The sequence below is a fragment of the Mesocricetus auratus genome, unplaced genomic scaffold (assembly GCF_017639785.1).
Source record: "Mesocricetus auratus isolate SY011 unplaced genomic scaffold, BCM_Maur_2.0 Super-Scaffold_100691, whole genome shotgun sequence".
NCBI classification, from domain to species: Eukaryota; Metazoa; Chordata; class Mammalia; order Rodentia; family Cricetidae; genus Mesocricetus; species Mesocricetus auratus.
Genome location: NW_024429267.1, coordinates 14,732,453 through 14,746,630, shown reverse-complemented (window position 1 = coordinate 14,746,630; position 14,178 = coordinate 14,732,453). Strand labels below are relative to the sequence as shown.

Below are 14,178 nucleotides of genomic sequence, written 5' to 3'. Positions count from 1 at the left end.
CTACAGAGAAAGTTCCAGGACAGCAAAGGCTACAACAGAGAAAACCTGTCAAAAGAAAAGAAAAAGAAAAAAAGACTTTGATTGCCTAATGCAAAAAAAAAAAAAAAAAAAGAGAGAGAGACGGAAAGAAAACTTGCATATTTAAAGCAAAGGGAAAACATCTGTGACTACTGCTCTATTTAGTAAAGAATTTTCTCAAAGGACAGGCAGTTAGAAACTCAGTAACTAAGAAGGAAGTGGACACGACCAGGCTAAGAAAGCTTAGAAGGAACATGAGTCAGTGAAGATGCTGGTGGTTGTCACTAAGTTATAGAGAACAACATTCGAAAATACTGACTCACGCTCCAGCTTGCCCAAGAGTGGGTTCAGACCAGACTAGTGCTGGCAAGGGAGCCGTTGCTACCGTTTCCAGTGCTGGGCCATGCTTCCATCACACTGTAAGCCTCGGGTTAACAACGAACCAAACACACAGTGGACACAGGACACTAAAGAGATGACACGGTGGCTAAAGGGAGCTGTGGAGGCGAAGGACAACATTTTGTGAAGATTTTTGAAGAGACCTCCTGGGCAGTGGCAGGCAGCAGTGTGCTCTTCAGTTATAGAAGGCTAGAAGTAGCGGAAGACAACAGAAAAGCACTGTGGTTTACATACAATCATCCTTTTGTAAAGTGAAATCCGAAATGATTGATACTTCTTAGGGTCATCTGCATATAATTCCTCAAAATACTGAAAAAACAGGTACAATGGATAGTTGTTTCCTATGTCTTTGAAGGGAATACTACCTCTCAGAAAAATTAACTTAAAAAATACCCTTTAAAACACAGGTAATGAAACGATATCTACTCATAAGTTCCTATTTGTCACCTGCCATTACCATGTTCTTTTTCTAATATGGATGAGTCTCGTATTTACAGATCTATTTTGCACGACCATTGGAAACAGGTGATGACCATGATATTGTCATTCAGCAGGTCAATATAACAGAGGACCATGGTACCCAGAGAAGACTGACACTTCAGTTCTCAATCTTTACTCCTCCCAAGCTGCTACACTGCTCAGCTACAAGCCAAGCAGCAAGGGCAAGGGAGGTGACGAATAAAAAAGGCAGGAGTGCTGCTAGCACTGCACTACCGTTTGGAATGGGTACAGCTAGTGAGAGGCAGCATGGGGGAGGCCTGTGAAGCCTGTGTACTAGAGGAGAAAGAAAGTCATTCCTCCATGTACTGGCATGGTGTGTGTGTGTGTGTGTGTGTGTGTGTGTGTGTGTGTGTGTGTGTGTGTGTGTAGCGGGGAGGTATGCAAGGCAAAGCTTCAGAAGCACTAAGCCCAGACATACTGTTGCCTTAATATTCTGCTCAAGTGCATCCTAAAAAGTGCATAAGTAAGACCAAGAAACTAGATGGCCTGAGAAGGCATATTCTTCCATCACTTGAGTTTGATAATGTTCTTTGAATTAGCAGTCAGGGTAATGTACAAGCAGCTGATCTGCAAAGGGTAGCCTAAAGCAAACTAGAGTCTTCTATTTAGGGTGTAGGGCTTGATTGCTTCTACATTGGGTACAGAATTTGCCAAGAACATTAATAGTACAGACAGGCTTTAAGGGCAACATTTGATTAACTTAGTGAACAACTGAGAATCTACTACCCAGAAACAAACCTACTTCACAGATCACTTAGCATTTTAAGACAATGATTCAGAAACAAAGAATCTGTACACTGATCAATCAATATTATTCCACACATTTGTCAATTCTTAATCATCAAAAGCATGGTTAGTTATTTAGCAACAAGAGTAAAACACAACTTTTAAAGAACACTTTGTGACTCGGAAGCCTTTCTCATCGAGTAATAAGGTTCAGTCATGCTGAAGAGCCCAGACACCAACCCCGCCTTCCCCCACATTCCTACCATGGAGCTTCACACATAAGACAGACTGGGAAGGAAATACTCTGATGTTTTTTCTAATCTAGATAAAACATGGGTGAACATATGGTAGTAGAGAACTATCTATGTTGTCAATTATCACTAATGGAATTAGACCTTCAGAGAAATTCTAAGATTATTACAGATCTTAAAAAGGTGTTAATTTTTCATGTCACTAAGGAACAGATTTTATGCAAAAATTGTAATTATAATCTTTCACTGACTTTTATGCAGCAAATATATCTGGAAATTTACATTTCCAGATTTAAAAATTGTAAATATGTGATCAAAGCTATAATGTGACAGAGAAAGAAATATTGCAGAAAATAATTTTTTCTTGGTAAAATTTTAAAGGAATGAGAAAAAAGGAAGTCTTAGAGTCCATGTCAGCATTCAGAATTTGGTAAGGGGAAAAGCAAAAGCGCCCTCATTACTATTGTCCAAGGTCTGCTTAAAAGAATAAAATGTGCCGGGCGGTGGTGGCGCACGCCTTTAATCCCAGCACTTGGGAAGCAGAGGCAGGCGGATCTCTGTGAGTTCGAGGCCGGGCTGGACCGACAGCCTCCAAAACAATACAGAGAAACCCTGTCTCGTAAAACCAAATAAATAAATAAATAAATAAATAAATAAATAAAATGTGCCAAGCTCAATACTAGTCCTCCTATCCTGTTCTAGAAGCTCTACCCAGTGTCAGCCCATAGCCCAGGCTTAGTTCAACCAAGAATCTTCCCTGGCTTGTCTGCTAGACAGGCTGGATGGCATCTTCACTGGATGCTTGGGATCAAAGGAAAATAATGCATAGCTGTATCTCTCTGGTATTTAAAGCCTAGCAAGCAGCCAGGAGACTTCCTTTCAGACAATGCAGGTAAGGTCTGAGAGGGTTCAATTGTCCAAGAGGCTGCTGTGAGAAACAGACTGGGTGCAATTTCATTATTTTGATTTATTTCTACCAACACGCTCATATTTTCTCTTTGGTCTCTATCAGCTACAGAAGAGTGTCTTTTCCAACAAGGAAAAGTCGTGCTTGTCCAAAAATAACATATAGCAGACTGGGGTACAGCCATTCTCCTTACCAGGTTTTCATTGGTCAGCCGTGTGATCTCATGCTGCAGGCTGGCCTCAATGCGGGCCTCGGGGGGCAGCTGCAGGTTCTGGGCCAGCAGCTGCTGCTGCCGGTTGTTTTCTTCCTTTAGACTCTGGATCTCCCCACGGAGGGCCTCGGCCTCATTCTCATGGCTCCTCTTCTGAGACTGTAGCTGGGATTCCAAGAGCCTGCAGAGAAGCCACACAGATTTGTAGGGGCACCCCAAGTTCACACTAATGGGTGTGAGTCACATGTTCCTTTGCAAGAACAGGAAAAGCGGGCATTCTTTAGCATCTGTACCTCTCCTGAGCCCAATAATGTCATGAACTCAAATGTCAGAAATGGAAACAGATGTGTTCAAATTTGCATCTTTTTGAATTGTATGAAGTTCTCCTTTAAGTTGGCAAAGATAGTATCATTGCCAAACATGAATGAATAAATAAATAGCTGTATCATGAAAGGCAAAATTGCACACTTCCAATCTAATGAAAAGACCTTTAAAGACACAGTCACTGATTTCAGGCAAAGGTGGAACCAGGATCATGTTTTAAATATTGTCCACTTCCCAGAACAAATGGGCTGGAGCACTTACTTGGAAACATAGATTTATCCAAATAGCATCTAGCAGGTGTGTGTGTGTGTGTGTGTGTGTGTGTGTGTGTGTGTGTGTGTGTGTATGTGTGTGTGTAGATAGAATTGCCATCTCTCTCCCCATGAAATTACATATCTAACAGAATCCTAACAAGATACAGCTTTTGGACAAAGTTATAGTCAAGCATGAACTAACATGAAGAAACAGACACTTAATCTTGATTTCTTTTGTTATCAACTGCTGAGTAAAATTTACTGATACCATTGTGAGCAAACTATTAATAGCAGACTAAAATATTTTAGTTATGAAATTTCAAGAAAGCTAACCAACAACATTGCTAATACCGATGGTTATGGTTAGAACAAAGCAGCAAGCATAGCTCATTTAACAGTATAAGAATTTTAAAATTATAATCACTAAAATGGAATTTTGTAGGTGATTATTTTTAAGACACAGACATCACTAGGGCAGATGTATATGTTAGAGACGCAGCTAATTCAATTTTTTTCCCCTAGAAATGAATTGCTGAGTTCAGGTGGTTATCCTGACTTGTTTAGCTCTGAATCTCACAATAACCACAGAGAATGCTGAATCAGGCACTCAACGATTTTAGGCAGCATCACAATAATGAGAAAGTGGCCACATTTGTTATAGAAATGTGTATCCCAGATTGACATTCATTACAAATAAGCTACTGTCCAGGTAATGAGTACTAGTGGCCACATTCCAATAACTTGTGCTTTAGCTGGAAGACTGTGTTCCTCAAGTCCTAGAGAGGTTCACAGTTTTTAGATACTCACTCCTGACAGCACTGTGGCATATATGAAGTAATTTGTATTTACCTATAGTCAACTTTAGCCTTAATAGTATCTGTTAGTAAAGGCAATTTTAAAGAAGGTATTTGGCTACAGATTCTAAGTTTTATTGAGACTAATTGTCTCATGAGGACAATAAATGCACAAGACATATAGTAGTCAAAGTTGTGAGTCCACTGTTAGTAAGAAAAACAAGTTAATAGCATTCCATTTGAGGAGACAGATATAACCTGTTGGCTTGTTTTAACCCTTCATAAACCAGCCAGAGCTCTCCATCCTCATTCAACTCCTGGTAATCCATAGTAGATGATCTTCCATGTAAAAGAACACAATGCAAAACACAAAGGGACATGGGATGGAAATGAGATGATGGTGGTCAAGAAAAGCACATGATATTTCAGTATTTACAAGTGGATAGGACCACTTTTAGTAATTACAAATGACTTTACATTATCACAAAATTACTTTGGTTAATTCAAAATGAAGTTGCAAAACAGGTAAATGAAGAAATGAAAAGAAATGACTGGAAAGTGAAACATTCAATCTCTAATGCTTTATGTGGCTAGTCATTTGACCTTACACATCAAGCATTACATTAAGGCTAACTCTAACTCATGGTATATCTTCACGTGGCAATTTTCATACTCTATTTCAAACTGGAATTTTAAGTTTTCTTGATAGGAATTTATTTCAGCATAATCTGATTCCCCATGTAAATTTTTATAAAAATTATTGTACAAATAACAGAATATATCCTAAGTTCTCAGCTTTTGACATGGTTTTAAATTTTGGATAAAATTCATTTTAAGATCTGTAGTAACTACCTTTATATTAAAGGTATATCTATCACCTATTATTAAAATAGTATAGTTTATAGACAACGTTTAGTTGGTAACATTTTTTCTACCTAGAGTGCAAGCAATACATTTTGAGGGTTGTTAAATGTCAGATGCTGTTCTTCATTCTTTCATTATCTCATCAATTCTCCCCATCACCATAATGTGAATGACACTGTCTTTGACATCAATCATAAATAATTACCTGATATGATGAATGGGATTTTAAGCTGGGTTACCACCAGAAACCTTCTTGAAGATTGGCTGATGTCTAATAAAGCAATGAATTAGCATACTGACTTCCTGAACAAGAGGTTGGCCAGAAGACTCAGATTAACCAAGGTGGATAAAAGGATCAACTTACCTGTTCGTTTCCTTCAAACCAATATAGGCTTGTGCTATTTCACCTTTGTCTTTCATTTTCTGTACATCTTCCAAAAGTATTGTGGAATCTGTCATTGTATTCTAAAGGGAGAAATGACACATTTCCACATGAAGGCGCAACTCAGTATCAGTGGATCACAATAAAATATTCTTTTCATTTTAGGGCTTACTGAGTAAGGGCACTTGCCACCTAGCTTGATGGCCTGAGTTCAATCTCTGGAACCCATGTGGTGGGAAGAATCTACTCATATAATATATCATCTGACATTCATGTGTAAACTTATACAGACACATGCACACTCTTTTTCTCTCTCTTTTATGTACACACACACACACACCAAAAACATTACATTTATTGCCTCTAAAAAAGGTCATTCTCTTTGTCTAAAAAAATGTCTGATCTTTCAATCAATGTTTGCTCTAAGTTAGGTGTGATGGCCATGCCCAGGCTGTCCTCAAACTTTCTATGTATCTGAGAATGACCTTGAACTTCTGGTCTTCTTTCTTCATCTTCCCCAGTGCTGGGATCACAGATATGTACCACTGAATCAGTATAATTTATTGGGTGCTGCAGATCGAACCCAGGGCTTTGTGTATGTTAGGTAAGAATTTTACCAGTTGAACTACATCCTGGCCCCAAATAAACATTTCTTTAGCTTTATTTTATAAATAGTTTATATTTAGTATATTTCAGCTAATTTAATTTTCTCTTTCCCTGAAAGATCTATTTCATATTCTCATTTTAAAGACTTATAAACATAATTCACAACGACTCAAGTTTTTATATCAAATAATGATGCACCGTACTTGAATATCTTAGGACTTTTTGGAGTGTTTTTGAACTGATAAACTAGGTTAGTTGATCTATTTATTTAGTTAGTATGAAGACAAGGAAAGATGGGTGTCTCCATTTGCTGATGAATTGGGGAACAAGCAGATGGTTCTTTCCTCTTTCTGCCTGTCTTGGCTAGGATATAGTTCTTGGGAGAAGGAGTCAGATTTGTACTGGAGCACAGAAGTTTTTAACTCACTGTTCCCTGTGTTTCCCATATGTAGTGACTTGAAATTCTGAAAAGGATGCATCATATATGAAACATCCCATTATCACTCAACAGTTGAAACCACAAGAGTAGAGAAATTCAACTCTGCCACTTCATAGGAGCTACTTTTCATTCTAGTTACAGGCCAAGAGTAAGTCACAGAGATGACTATGAGTTACAAGTCAGATCAAAAACTACTACAATCACAGTTTCTCCTAGTAACTTCATATAGAAAGACATCAAATAGGAAATTAGTAAGTAAAAAGGAAGCAGAGCATGGCAGCTTATACCTATACTTGGCACACTCAGGAGGTGAAGGCAGGATGACCAGGAGTTCAAAGACATCTTCAACTATATAGTGAGTTTGAGGCCAACTTGGGCTATATGAGATCTTACGGCAAAAAAGGCAGAGAGAGCTGGAGAGCTGTATCAGTACTTAAGAGGGTTTGATTCTCAATCATGAGGACCTGAGTTCAGCTGTCAGCACCCATGTAACAAGCTAGACATTCCACACATGTCTGCAACCAAGATTCTGAGGGGGTGAAGCCAGGGCATTGCTGGGGTTTAATGGCTTTTGGCCTAGGTAAGGAAATGAAAGCCCCAGGTTAGGGAGACTCACTAGAATAAATGGACAATGATAGAGGAGGGCACACAATGCCTTCTTCTGGCATTCATTTATACATACCACATAAAGACAAATAATAAACAAACAAATCTTTAAAAACAGTACAAAATAAAATAGACCTGGTCACAAAGCACCAAGACATGCAAACCAATGTTAGGATTAAACAGAAGTACTTACTAAATATTAAAAACATGTATAATTACCTTGTCATCCTGAAAAAATCACACGTTGGCATGCACAAAAATGCAGAAAACAATAAATCTTTAGCTGTATGAATAAACACTTTCACTGAATCTAGACAAGATTAATTTAAAAACCATGACTTGTTTCTTTTAAAACTAACTCTAATGCATTAGCATTCACAAAACTGTCATAAGGTAGACATTAATATATGTGTATGAGATAGGAACTTCTATTTCTTCTTTTTTTTTTTTTTTTGGTTTTTCAAGATAGGGTTTCTCTGTGTAGCCTTGGCTGTCCTGAAACTTGCTCAGTAGACCAGGCTGACCTTGAACTCACAGAAATCCGCCTGCCTCTGCCTCCCAAGTGCCAGGATTAAAGGCTTGCACCACCACCACCCTGTTGGAACTCCTATTTCTATGCTTAAATTCTTTTCTGAGTTGTTTTAAAATGTTCCTGGTTGTAAAATGCTTGGGTGTGTGAAAGAGTAACTCTGCTGTTGATGTATCTGGGTCAGACTTCGTACTAGGTCTTTGAAGAGTTCAAGTAGTGGCCTTTGGGAGGGCAATTGTCCAAGAAAGCCTCCCAGAGCTCTCTGGAGGTAGAACAAACTAACCAGAGCTGGCTGGGCTGACTCACACCCTAGTTCACTGTCTTGAAAGCAAGAAATGGAGAAAGTCAGAATTACAAACAGGCACTGGGTATTTGGAAGGTTTCAGTACATGCACATTCCTCCAGAACAGACAAGTTGTGTTACATGGAGGTTGGGAGCTGGGCAAGCAAGGATTATGTTGAGATAGGGCCAGCCCATTATCATAGAACAGGTGTCACATGGGCTTTGTGAACTTAGTAAGTGGGCAGGCATGTCACTAAACTATGTGCTCTACTAATGAGGTTGTATTTACATCCACTGCTTCATTTTTATTTTCCAATCTTTTAATTTTCACTAAAATTTCCTATGAGAGTATCAGTTGTACTCCACAAATACATACAATTACTTGTAAATTTAAAAGGAAAAAGAGAGACTATCAGCTGAGAGAGGAGAGAAGACTGATTTAGTCTTTGTCCAGGAGGCATACAGTGCTTTCTTTCTCAAGGCCAATCTGTTCAAGCCTTGGAACCAGATGAGATTGATCCAAGAAAGGTGACATTGTGGAGTGCTGTCTGTTGACTCTGTGAACACAGCCCTTCCTACCTTCTCACTATAAAAGGGAACTCCGGGGAGTGAACAGAAATCATCTGCATGCGATTTCCACAAACTGATTTAATTTCTAGCCATTTTGTTACTTTCCCACTTACACAGGCCAATTTCAATAAGTAATCTTAGACTTAATGCCTTTTGGTACCAAAATAATTTGTAGATTTTCATATTTAATGTATTTTACTTTAGTTCAGAATATACTGAGGCAAGATTACTACAAAAGTATTTATAAAACAAAAAACTCTGCTTCTGGGAAATGAAACTTTGAAAGACACCCGAGAACCTAGTGGCTTTTTGCAACTGCTCTTAAGTGTTTGTTTCGTTACAAACTGGAGGAAAAACAGAAGACATGAAAGGCAGTCACCATGCTTCATACTCAACATGTACACATGCTTACCTTGGGTTGGATGGCTTCTTTCTGGCTCACCAGCTGAGACCGCAAGATGAGAACTTCCTCCTTTCTAACGTCCAGCTCCTCGCTCACAGAGGTCAGCTGTTCCATGAGGACACGGTAGGCAGGAGCACCTGGTGCAGTCACTTCTGGGGCACTTTTCTCACTGAGGGCTTTGCGCAACTCGTTCAGCTCATTTTTCAGTTTTTTGTTTTCTGATTCCAGTTCTTGACGCTGAATGAAAAAGATAGACAAGCTTACTATGGTAGTTTGAATAAAAAATGGCTTATAGAGATTGGCACTACTGGGAGGTATGACCCTGTTGGAGTAGGCGTGGCCTTGTTAGAGGAAGTGTGTCACTAGGGTTGGCTTTGAGATCTCAGATGCTCAAGCATGGTCAGTGTGTCATAATCTTTTCCTGCTGCCTTTGAATTTGGATGTAGAACTCTCAGCTACCTCCCCAAAACCATGTATGCCTGAGTGCCACCATCCTTCCCACCATGATGACAATGGACTAAGCCTCTGAACTGTAAGCCAGCCCCAATTAAATGCTTTCCTTTATAAGTGTTGCCATTGTCATGGTGTTTCTTCACAACAATAGAAACCCTAACTAAGACATTTAATGCTGTCATCATCATCTTTATATTAGAGATATTTAATGTTGTCATTCTCATCTTTATATCAGAAAACTAAACCTCCCTGAAGTGATGGAAGAATTCTACTAGAAAGGACATCAATCTCCACTCTTATGATCTTTCAGATTAAGTTAAGTGTGTCATCAGTGGGACTGAGCAATGTAAATGATAGTTTGTGTCACCAACTCAATTCCAGAGGCAAATATACTCTGATCTGCTCAGGGAATATTCCCATATGCAGACTGCTGAGTTCCAATCCCAGGAAGTCCAGGTTTTGTTAGCAGGTAAATGTAAGGGCAAAACCAAGCATGCAGCTTGTCAGGATATTCCCAATGACATCTGGGTAGACCCCTGAAATCCTCAGCAGTGCTCTCTTTCAACCCTTTACTATGTGGTAATCAGTTTTACATTGCTCATTTCTGGGAAAGAAAACAAGATAGTGTCTTGTCTTTGATGCTGAGACTCTGACATAGTGTGCCCCAAACCTTAACATGTATCATAGCCATTTGGAGTTCCTGTTGAATCACATATTCCTAAGCCCCAATTACATGACTCTGGCTTTGTATCTAATGGTGTGAGGCCTGAGAATTCTGTACTTCCAACAAGGAACCAGGTGATATTGGTTATGCTAATGTAGGGCTAGACTTTGAGACCCACTCACCCAATGCTGTGTCAATACGGGCTTCACTCATACTACAGAAAACACTTTCACTTATCTCTGTTTATGTGAGGTACGGGATGTTTTGGAGATCTGACTGCTACCCTATGTATGCCTTTAGTCTGCCCCTCAGCCTCAATTAGATTTTTATGGTGGCAGATGGGAGGGAGCACTTGTACCAAGTAGCCTAACTGCAGAGTTCATAGTCTTTACTACTGTAGCTCGAGAGACTGCTACCTCCTGTTTCGAGTGAAGTTCTACTTAGATAAAATAGTTTGTAAGAGGAGACAGAAGAAGCTAGAACTAATGCCCAGACAAGATTTAAGCTAGAACATCCTTCAGCTAAGGATGTTCTCAGAGAAAAAGATAAGTTCTTAGCAGCTCTCTTGTCCAAACAAAGTGTTCAAAGTCTTGGGCTTAAATTTTCAATACCTTGAGGGACTCATATTCCAGTTCCGCACCTCTAATTGGTGGCCTTTCTTCTTCCTGGGGAGAAAAATAAAGTAACAACTTTATATATATACTTTATATATATATTTGTTTTTACGAGACAGGGCTTTTCTGTATTGTTTTGGAGGCTGTCGGTCTAGCCTGGCCTGGAACTCACAGAGATCCGCCTGCCTCTGCCTCCCAAGTGCTGGGATTAAAGGTGTGCGCCACCACTACCTGGCACAACTTTGTATTTTAATTGTCAAAGTTTTACTATTAGAACACTTAGCTGCTGTACAAAAAGCAGTGAAGTGTCAAAGCCTTCACAGTTCCAGCCAGCGCAGCATAGCTATGGAGCTCAGGGACTACAGAAAGACACAGGACAACCTTGCCTCCCTGGGCTGCCCTGACCCGGGACAGACTACTGCTGCTCACCTTGGCCTTGCTGCGCAACACCTGCTCCTCCTTTCGGTCCAGCTCATCCTGCATTATCTGCTTCTCCTGTTCCAGCTCTGTGACACGCTTCTGGAGCTTAAGGAACAAGGACATGTCCAGAGGCACCTTCTTCTCACTTGGCTCCTAAATCCCAGAAAGCATAAGAATTAAGTAAAGCCAGAAGAGTCACAAACCAAAGGAAAAACAGTGAAAATAGGTCAATAGTTAAATAGTCAAACTCACAGAAGAAATTTAGGACAAAACAAAAGACATGATCATCCTAGCTAATGATTGGAGAAATTCAAGTTAAACAATAGTGAGGAATTACTTCTCTCTTAACTGACTGGCTGATAGTTCAAAGGTGTCATTTGAAAGTTAATAATGTCTGTTATAGCAACTGTCTCATATTATATTGATGGAATATAAATAAGCCTGTGGAAATCTACATGCATTTATTAAAATGTAGATGTATATTCATACAAACCCTAGCAACTCTGTTTAAGAATTAAGACTACATGTCTGGGCGATGATTCAGCAAGCAAAAGTGCTTACTGTAATTGTTTTCCAGTCATCTGTCTAACTGTATAGCAAGGTGAACCACCACTTTAGTCCTTCCTGATAAGCAATGAGATGGTTTCTAATTTCTGAAATACACATCCAAAAGCATAAATATCTGAATATAGCACTTGGCAGTCTGGTGGGCTGGGACAACTTTTACCTACAGCAACAACTACAATCATTCCTGGGACAAATAGTTACTGCTATAACTCAACAAAGAAAAGTTTTCATCTCCGTTGTTGGCCCAAAAGTGGCATTTCAATGATGTTTTAAATTTTATTCTTTGACTTTTCATAAAGTTAAATGGTACATGTATGGAGTCACAGAACAACTTGCAGGAGTTCCTTCCAGAATAGATTCAGGGGATTAAACTCAGGTCATCAGCCTTGTACATTAAGTACTTTACCCACTGAGCTATTGTGTTGGCCCACTAAAAACACCTATAAATACTTAACTGTTCCATTTATAGGTCTTAATATCTGTTCATTTACTAGTGATGCATATGTTCCTGAAACTTTAACTTTAATAAAAACTGCTACAGAATCCTCCATTCTATAAATGAACATAGTACTTTACTCTTAATACTTAAAATGTTATTAACTGGAATCTTTTCTTTGGGCTTTAGATGGGCATTTAAAAAGGAATCTTAGTAAAATAGTATGGAGTCATTTCTCAGCTATCAGTTAATGCTATGTAGAGAATCCATTGATTGCTAGGTGAGAACAAAATTCTACAGATGAGAATATAAGAATAGGAAAAGGTAGGGCACAGAAGAAAGCACTTGTCAAATACAAAATAACTTGAGGTATAATGAATGGTAGTCACTTCAGAGTGCTCAGATGGTGTCCTTAGTCCAATGGCATATCTATTTATAGCAAGGCCATTAGACTTCTCTGGATCACATGAGAAAGGAGGAGGAGTGGACTACCTGAATGAGAGGAGTCATGGGTCTTAGTTTCCTTTTCTTTTTTTAGGAAGGACTTTGTCACCCAAACCTTTACTGAGTGAGTAAAACTTTGATATTGACCTTAAAAATAATAGCAGTCTCACACCTGAAGACAAGATAATCAAATTCATTAATAAAATTACCACCACTTGTTTGAATTTAATTTTGAAATTATCCTAACACAGCTGAGAAAGTCATGGTGGCCCTTGCCCTAGGTGGGAAGCTGTGAGGAAGTCAGGAATAAAGCAGGACTCCAACAGCCTACAGAAGCAGGGAAAAACAATGGTTTCAAACCAACACACAGCAGTCCTATAGATGCTGCAAGAGCACCAGAGCAAATGCAGTCAGCAGCTGAGTTCTCTGTAGAAACTCCTGTGGAACAACTGTGATAGAGACAGTGAAGAAACTACAGCTATAGAACTTACATTGAAAGTATAATGTGGGACTGGGTTTACTGCTCAGTAACAGAGCACATGCTTGTCATATATATAAAGTTCTTGGTTCAATTCTACCACCCAAACAAACAAAAATTAGTATATGTATTGGCAAAACCATGTGCAATAGGTATGTATATATGCAACTGGTTAAGAACACATAAGTCAATTACTAGAAATGTTTCCTATCAATAGAAGCATGCACATCTTACTTTTAGGGATAGATAAATGTACCTCTGTTCTTGGTGCAATGTCTTCTGTTTCTGCGAATTCAGAGCTGAAGGTGTACTCAGACTCATTACTGCTGTGGGTAGAATCTGTTCTCTTGTGTCCTGGCTTAGGCACATTCTGTGAGGCAAATAACCCAAATACAATTCATTTAACATAATGGAAAACAGCATCCACAATGTCTTCATTGCATTCTCCACTCAGTAATTTGAACTGATGGTCAAATGTTCCAGGGTTCCATCTTGTTTTGATCAATTGCTATAAGGTGGTGATCTCCCCAATGAGAAAGGCATACCAGGATGGTAAGAACTGTTATGAAACCAAATGACCAAATGTAGATCACCTGTGACTAGTAGTGGAGTCCCCAGAGTCTTATGTAGAACAGCTTAGCTTTGAAATCACTATGTAGCTAAAGGTGACTTTGGGTTTCTGATCCTCCTGCCTCCATCTCCTAAGTACTGGGATTATAGGCATGAACTATCACACCCTATTTATGAGTTCTGAAAATGGTACACAGGCCTTTAGATCCATGGTAAGCATGGACTCTATCAAAGGGGCTTCCAGGCTCCATTTTTTTTTTAAGTGTTGAGTTATTCAGTCACTCTGTTCAAGCAATGCTTTTAGTACTGTTATATATTAAATGTTACAGGAAAGTTCATAAAGTACACTGAATGACAGATACAATCTGTGGTTAAAAAGTAAAGTAAGAGTTACATAGGTGACTATAATTTCTGTCTCTTTTACACATGACTTAAATCTGTGGAGTAAGCAATGAGAACAAGACA

At 39.0% G+C, this 14,178-nt stretch overlaps 1 protein-coding gene across 7 annotated transcripts in view; it reads right to left on the bottom strand.

Moving 5' to 3' along the window:
- The window catches only part of Myo5a (myosin VA), a 151,400-nt gene that overhangs the window by 26,640 nt on the left and 110,582 nt on the right, over positions 1–14,178 (bottom strand). Inside the window, exons 25-33 of one of the 7 annotated variants that reach the window (XM_040739870.1) lie at positions 13,400–13,513; positions 11,228–11,371; positions 10,796–10,849; positions 9,077–9,304; positions 7,502–7,510; positions 5,614–5,714; positions 4,644–4,724; positions 2,996–3,194; positions 652–726 (exon numbers count right to left, since the gene is read on the bottom strand). In XM_040739870.1, the coding sequence (XP_040595804.1) occupies positions 652–726; positions 2,996–3,194; positions 4,644–4,724; positions 5,614–5,714; positions 7,502–7,510; positions 9,077–9,304; positions 10,796–10,849; positions 11,228–11,371; positions 13,400–13,513 (1,005 nt within the window). The remainder of the gene's footprint in view (positions 1–651; positions 727–2,995; positions 3,195–4,643; positions 4,725–5,613; positions 5,715–7,501; positions 7,511–9,076; positions 9,305–10,795; positions 10,850–11,227; positions 11,372–13,399; positions 13,514–14,178) is intronic. The other 6 variants (XM_040739872.1, XM_040739873.1, XM_040739871.1 and 3 more) reach the window with 6 other exon arrangements.